We start from the raw sequence: 7988 nt of genomic DNA, 5'->3' as shown, positions 1-7988 counted from the left end.
GTCCATTTTAAAAGAATTACTTTCTACATTATTTCCAAGGATGAAGGGTGGGAGATGTGAACTCCCACCCCGCAACCCTAGGAGAAACCAGACATTCTCATTTGGGAGAAGACCAAGAAGGACTGAAGCGAGGCTGCTAATCTCCACATGCTAACTTCTGCTGGAGCCTGAGAGCCGCGGACTACTGGAGGGCGGGGCTGACCGAGCCGGTGAACTGCAGTTCCCGGCATGCCCGAGGAGGCGGGGCCCAGAGGCTGCGCCGGCGCCAGGGTTCACGTGACTTCAGCATGGCGGTGTTTGCCGATTTGGACCTGCGGGCGGGTTCCGACCTGAAGGCGCTGCGTGGGCTCGTGGAGAACGCTGCTCACCGTAAGTCTCCCGGGCTTCGCGGGCCCCCGTGCCTGCGCTGTCTCGCTGTCCCTAGGCTGTCGAGCCATGCTCTGGAGAGACGCGGCGGGCCTAGTTCTGGTGTCCTGGGGCCTCCGGCGTGTCCTTGGAAACTGATGCCCCTGCGGTGTTGCTCTGACCCGCGGGAAACTCGAAAGCACTGGGGAGACGTTACCCAGTCCAGCTCCTTCTGTCTTGGGAATTGAGGAAACTGAGGCCCTGACATGGCGGGGGATCTGCATGGGCCTCACAGCTGATGGATAGAAGAAAACAGGGCTCCCAAGTGCACACCTACACGAGTGGTTTTTATATCGCCCCTTCCTGCGTCTCTTGACATTGTCCTGATGCCGTCAAATGCTGGAAACTGATGCAGAAGTACTGTGGGGGGCCCTGAGAATGGGGAGGGGGCATGTGGGTCAGAGTGTTGGAATGTTATTTACACGGAGAGTAAGTGGAGGCGGAGGACTTACTAGGAAGGTGGGAGGAGAGCAGAATGGCTAGAATGTTACTCCTGTTTGAATCCAGGGGAAACAAAAGCCGTGAGAGGTAAGACTTCATCTAAATTATTGAAGTGAATCGCAACTGCTAAGTGGGGATAGAAGGGTTTCAAAAGAAAAGGTTTCTTCAGGGTCTGTTAAGTAATGGATGCTCAGTAAATATTTGAGAGAGGAAGAAAAGGACCTTGGACAAACTGATGAGGGAGGAGACCACTATTTTGGCCTAAATATGCGTTATCTTTTAATATTAATATCCTGTCGTCACCGTTGGTGTTTAAATAGCTTAAAGATTGGAGTCATGATTTAAACATATTTTTGAAGTCCACATGTCCGGAGCAGTGCTGTGTTGAGGCTGATAAAGCCAGGCCCTGGCTTCAGAGAGTTTTCAGTCTCTTGGTGGGTAGCTCAAAGGAGAACGTGGACATTGGTGTGAATTAGTGGTCAACCTGTTTCTCCTTAGCAAAAGGGTCTCTGAAGAAGTAGAAAGGGTAAAAAGCAACAGAAAAAAATGACAACGTAAGAATGAAATTGATAGTGAAAAAAGTATAAATTTGATGAGATGAAAATGAACATAGGGACACGAAAAAGAATAATGGTTGAAAGAAGATAGGCAAAGATAAGGGTCTTTGTTGTCATGCTGATAATACATCACCAAAGTCAAACAAAGCCCAGTGTCTGTGCCAGGCACTGTTCTAAAACATCCAGCGTGTGTTATCTTAATTCTCATGACAGTTGTATGAGATGAATCCTGATATTATCACCATTTGGCAGATGAAGAACCTGAAACTTAAGGTTAAGTAACTTTTAAGTGGAAATGTTCAGGTTTGAGAACAGGCAAATCTGACTCCAGAGTCCATACTCTTAACCATTCTTCTACCTTGTAGTCTTGACATGAATTGGTATGAGCTTATGTGTAAAAGAGGTTGTTGTATTTGACAAGAATGTTCAATTTTTCTTTTCAGTGGGCTATTCAGTTGTTGCCATCAATCATGTTGTTGAATTTAAGGAAAAGAAACAGGTAAAATAGATTTCTGACAATAATAACCAGCATTTATAATTATTTTGTGTGTATTGGTAATGTGGAAGCTACAAATGAGCACTCTTTGTGCATTATTTTATATGTTAACAGTTGAGCTGATACATATCTGTGCAAATGATAACTTTTTTGTGAAGTGCTGGGGTATGGTGTAAAGATTCTTAAAGTTGGTTTGATGTTAAGTAACTTTAAAAGTGCATTGTTGTTGTTTAAACTGTAATCACAATATTTAATCTTTTTTATTTTACTGTCATGGACTCATTACTGAATGATTGCCCTTCCGAACATACTAGTAAATATGTGTATCTCTCTCCTTAGACCAACAACTGTTCCTTACAGATTGTTTCATTCTAAAAAATTGTTGTTCATCCTCCCTTTCCATTGATGTTCTCCTGTCCTACTCGGCTTCAAATTTCTTCATTAAAAAACACATGCATGCACATACACACAGCTTATTTAGGGTTTCTGCATGCTAGAAATTAGCTTTCTAAAAACTTATTCTTTATTTGTCATAGGAAATTGAAAAACCGGTAGCTGTTTCTGAACTATTTACGACTTTGCCAATTGTACAGGTAAGTGCTTTGTTTAAGAAACATAATATGTACTCATCCAGTTCAGACATTCCCAGTCATACGTTTGGTTCTCTAACCTGCACTGCCCCTTCCTTTGTCTACCAGTCTTACCTTTCCATGAAGACTTAGTTTTTCCATGAAACATTATGTACATCTTTTTTTCTCTAGCTATACAGGTATACCTGAGAGATGCTGTGGGTCTGGTTCCAGACTACCACATTAAAGCAAGTCACGAATGTTTTGGTTTCCTGATTCATGTTAAGTTTATGCTTACATTGTTAAGTGTGCAGCAGCATTATTTCTTAAAAAAACACAATGTTTATCTTAATTTTAAAAAGTATTTTACTGCTTAAAAATGTGCTCACCATTGTCTGAGTCTTCAGTAAGTTATAATCTTTTTGCCAGGGGAGGGTCCTACATTGATGCTGAAGCCTGCTGACTGATCAGGGTGGTGGTTGCTAAGGCTGGGGTGGCTGTGGCCATTTCTTAAAATAAGACAACGATGAATTTGCTGCATGAAACCTCTCAGTACAGTTTCTCTGTAGCATGCAACTCTGTTTGATAGTATTTTACCCACAGTGAATCTTCTTTCAAAATTGGAGTGAGTCCTCTCATACCCTGCCACTGCTTTATTAACTAAAAGTTTATGTAATATTCTCAATCCTTTGTTGTTATTTCAACAATAGATTAAGTTCAATGTCTGACATGTGTGTGGTCTTTGACACTGCAAACAATTACAATAGTATCATCAGAGATCAGGGAATTCCCTGGCAGTCTAGTGATTAGGACTTAGGCAAAATCAGTAATCACAGATCCCTGTAACAAATATGATAATAATGAAAAAATGTGAAATATTGGGAGAAAAATGAAAATGTGACACAGAGATGCGAGTGAGCAAATGCTGTTGGAAAATGACGCATCATAATAGACTTGCTCAATACAAGGTTGCCACCGATCTTCAGTTTGTAAAAAAAAACAAAAGCAATATCAGTGAAGCAGAACAAAGCAAAACACAATAAAACAAAGTATACCTCTATTATAAATTCCTTGAGAGTTAGGGCTAGGTTTTACTGATCTTCACTATTCTGTATTGTTAGTACCTTTTAATGAGTACTTTCCACTGGTAAGGAGGAAAGTCAGTCATCTGTATTTTGTGCTTTTTTTATTACAGGGAAAATCAAAACCAATTAAAATTTTAACTAGGCTAACAATTATCGTTTCGGATCCGTCTCACTGTAATGTGTTGGTAAGTTATTTTTCTTCTCTCTTGGTCTTAACACTTGCTTTTCAACTCACCTCATTCTTACATCTTCCCTAACCCCCAGTGTATGACACTTGACTGCTCTCCTTAGCTCAGAATTCACATGGTATAATAGAGTCTCTTCTATTCATGACACACGTATAAGGATTAAAGCTTTTAAAGATTTAAAGAGTCTTCCAGTGACTGGTATTCATTGAATTTACACAACCCAGACATAGAGTACTGGTGATGTTGCTATGAGTAATACAGACATAATCCTTTGGAAAATGGGAAAAATGTTTAAAAAGTGGGAGATAGTAAATAAGGAATGTTCTGGGAGTGTGTAACAGGAGGCCAAGCTGAGGAAGCTGATGTTCAAACTGTGGCCATACAAATCAGTGAATGTTATTGGTGCCAGATAGGGAGAGGATATTCCCCCAGACAGGATAAATTATGCAAGATTCTAAATCCCAGAAAAACATGGTGCATGGTGGGAAATGAAATGCCAGTTGAGTTGAGCCTGATGAGCTGTCTAACCGAGGATGATGTTAGAAAGGTAGGTCTGGGTGAGCAATTAGAAAAAGCCTTTGAAGGTTTTAACTAAGGGAGTACAGTTATGAGATTTGCATTATAGAGAATGGATCAAAGGGGATAAAGGAAGGGATTTGATAAAGGATAGGATAAAGGAAGGTGGGGGAGGGGAGGATTGACAGGATTTTATGTTGATTGGGTCGAAGGTGGTGATTCCCTGCTTTGGCCTGAGCAGCCAGATAGGTAGATGGTACCATTTCCTGAGATGAAACATACAAAGAGAAATAAGTGTCAGATCATCATGTTTGAGACACAGTAAGTTCTTGTAAGAGTTCCAGTGAAAAGACAGTCACAATCATGTCCAGCTCTTTGTAACCCCATGGACTGTAGCCCACCAGGTTCCTCTGTCCTTGGAATTCTCCACTCAAGAATACTGGAGTGGATTGCTATTTCCTTTTCCAGGGGATCTTTCCAACCCAGGGATCAAACCCCGGTCTCCTGCATTGCAGGCAGACTCTTTACCAACTGAGCCACCAGAGAAGCCGCAAGAGTTCAAGTGGAGCTTGTCAAATGAGTAGTTGGAAAAAAAGGACGTGGCCCTCAGAAGAGGAACCGCAATTCAAGATACTCATTTGGAAGTGGTCACCTTGTAGAGAGTAATTGTACTCATGAGAATGGATGAGACTCCCTGGTCAAAGTATAACATGGGAGGAGAAGGTCTGGGACAGAATCCTAAGGAACATCTATATTCAGTGGTGGAGTAGAGGGTGAGCTAGGATGGGAGACTGAGACGGGCCATCTGAGGAGTGGGTGGACAATGAGGAGCATGAGAAGGGTGAGCAACATCAGCGTACCTGAGGAGAAGGGCTAAAACGTGTCTTGGACAGGCAAGTTCCCTAATGACATGGTGGTCATTGGTTGCCTTACGAAAAGCCATTTCCATGGGAATGATTGGGCTATGAGAAAATACAGCCAGTGTCTGCTGCTAACTTTGCTTAACCAACTTCACTCCATGGAGGAACAGAAGGCTTGGGATGCTGGTGAGAACCTGCTGTCTAGATTTTGTTTGTTAAATGGAGACTTGCAAATAGCTGGTGCTGATGTGATGAATCAGTGAGGGAGAGAGATAGTGAGATCTCTGAGAACATAAGCTGTTTCATCATTAGCTGGAATGGCCTCCTCTCTCATAGAAAAGGAGTAATCAAGGAAGGGCTGGCCTCCTTTCTAACAATTAGCATTGCTAAAGAAATTATGAAAAACCAAATTTGGGTTTTTTTTATAGCTGCAGGTTGCATTCCAGTTCTCTAAGCCTGGGGAGACATAGAAGTGACTTTTTATGGTCACAGACTTTGATTTTTCTCGTTACCATGAACATCCTGGTGGCCCCTTTCAGTCCCTATCCCAAGTGGGAGTGTCAAGCCGAGGAAAAGAGTACTGGATCCTGACTTTTTCTGAGACCTAGAACCTGCCCTGTCTTGGCATGCATCTGCCCAGTGGGTTTGCTTAGCTGCTCAAGCCCAGTACCTGCTGCATCTCTTCACCCGTTCTGTTTCCTCCTTTAATTTTTATCTTGCTTTTTCTTTTTACAGAATAAGAGGTAAAATATTTAAAAGGTGTCAAAGGGAAAGAAGAAATAGCACATATTATCTCATCATTCAGTGATTGTAAACTTGAATATGTATTTTTTCAGCCTTTTCACATGCATACACATACAGTATCAGTTTGAGACTTTCTTTTATAAATAATCTTTAACTGATAAATCTCTCTCCTTCTGTCGGAGGGCTCTTGGTTATTTTCTTACACATCTAGCAGTTTAATTTGTATTTAACAGTATTCTCATCGTGAACCTAATCACGTCATACTTAGTCATGTGTAATTCTCGTCTCACCGAAAAATGATAAGCTCCACTGAAAGCAGACACATGCCTTAAATGATTTTGTATCCCTAGTGCCCTACATATAGCAGGTGCTCAGTCAATTTCTGTCAAGCTCCTCTGCTAGCTTATAAGAGCAGGAGCTGTCTAATTTGATTTTTGTGTCTCAAACAAAATGTTTGATATACAGGTAAAGCATGATAATGTGGGAAGGAAGGAGAGATGATTGATGAGATGGGTGTTGATAACTGGAGTCTTATGTGCTGAGAAAGTCTTTTCTGTCAACATACAAAGCAAGGCAAAAATGTCAGTGGCAGATTATAGGTATTACAAGATTGAAATGTGAGTGCAGCCAGGACACTAGTCAGAATCCCATAAGCATTTGTTGTTGTGTTGTTCCTGTACGGTAACATTCTTTTCATTTTACTAGAGAGCAACTTCTTCAAGAGTCCGGCTGTATGATATTGTTGCAGTTTTTCCAAAGACAGAAAAACTTTTTCATGTAAGTAACAGTAAAAGAAAATAGTACTCATTATTTTACATAAGAAGTCTGATGTTGTACCTTTGTAGATGACCTGTTTGATCCATCTGGAAACATTGAGGATTTTTCGTTTATATGTGGAGTCCTGGAACTGCCTGAGAGTGTATTTGGGTGGCATATTTTGTTTTGTTTGTTCTGCTAGATATTTGATGGGCTGATACTAAGAGAGTCCATCAAGTTTTCCTCTTTTTAAAAAAAAATAATTTTGTTTATTTGTATACTTCTGGCTGTGCTGGGTCTTTGCTGTGCAGACTTTTCTCTACCTGTGGGCGGGGGGCTGCTTTTCCTTGTATTGCATGGGCTTCTCTTGTAGGTGGCTCCTCCTGTTGTGGAGCTCTAGGGCAAGTCAGCTTCAGAAGTTGTGGCTCTCAGGTTTAGTTGCCCCATGGCACGTGGGATCTTCCCATGTCAGGGATCAAACCTGTGTCTCCTGCATTAGCAAGTGGATTCTTTACCACTTCAGTTTCTGTCCTTGCTATTTGCTGCTGCGTATTACAGAAGAAAGGCACGAGATTCTACTGTGGCATAAAAGGTCCTTCTCTGCTTCGCTTCTCCTTTGTGTGCTCCGAGGCGTGGTCCGTATGCTAGCATGATCATGGTCTTCTAGATATCCTTCAGAATCAACTGTCTGCTGGTGTTCCTTTTTGTTTAAGAGAACCTTTATGAATTTCTTTTGTCCTTTTCAAATGGCCATTTCTGTGACTTTTTAGGAGGCAGAGTTGTTTAATGTATATGTTCAATACATTTTGTCAGCTTGAGACAGAACACATTGGGAGTTGTTAGTGATCACAGGAGAAAAGAAATCAACTGTAATAATAGTTTTTCAGGAATATGTTTTACCGTGTAAAGTGAGATATAGCTGCTTTTAGAAATTAAGGAATGTTGACTTTGTCTCAGTTCAAGAAAATAGCCATCTACCAAAAAGTGTATCCACCAAAGGGGTGTTATGGAGCTGGTCTTTAATGTTTTAATTTTACAACATAATCGATTTTTAAGTAGTCTGTTCTAAAATTATAAGAAGATTTTCCCTAAGTTTATTCCAGTAGATGGAGCTGTTGACTAAGGAGACTTCTGTGTGATAAATTTAGTTTTTGAGGTACACTCACAATTTTCATTGTTTATATTAATGCAGGGAAATAGCACAAGTTAGCAATGAATTCCCCTTTTTTGCTGACTCCTTTTCTGAAATGCTCAGTTATAGTAATTCTCTAGAATTTCATTTCAGAGAAAAGGGAAGTAGGATCGAGTGGATCTTAGACATCAGAGACCCCTGTGGAACCTTTTAAAATCAGGCAGGCTCAGATCTCCACC

The 7988-nt window shown here is 41.0% G+C and overlaps 1 protein-coding gene across 1 annotated transcript in view; it reads left to right on the top strand.

The window, feature by feature from the left end:
• Window positions 1-254: 254 nt before the first annotated feature.
• Window positions 255-7988, top strand: part of RPP30 (ribonuclease P/MRP 30kDa subunit) — a 28077-nt gene continuing 20343 nt past the window's right edge. The window contains exons 1-5 of the mRNA XM_010842211.1: window positions 255-369; window positions 1847-1902; window positions 2436-2492; window positions 3664-3738; window positions 6567-6638. Coding sequence (XP_010840513.1) covers window positions 288-369; window positions 1847-1902; window positions 2436-2492; window positions 3664-3738; window positions 6567-6638 — 342 coding nt within the window. The 5' untranslated portion in view covers window positions 255-287. The remainder of the gene's footprint in view (window positions 370-1846; window positions 1903-2435; window positions 2493-3663; window positions 3739-6566; window positions 6639-7988) is intronic.

Source organism: Bison bison, unplaced genomic scaffold (genome assembly GCF_000754665.1).
Source record: "Bison bison bison isolate TAMUID 2011002044 unplaced genomic scaffold, Bison_UMD1.0 scf7180017864172, whole genome shotgun sequence".
NCBI lineage: Eukaryota > Metazoa > Chordata > Mammalia > Artiodactyla > Bovidae > Bison > Bison bison.
Note: the sequence above shows the minus strand (reverse complement) of the source record. Positions and strands in the feature narration are given on the sequence as shown.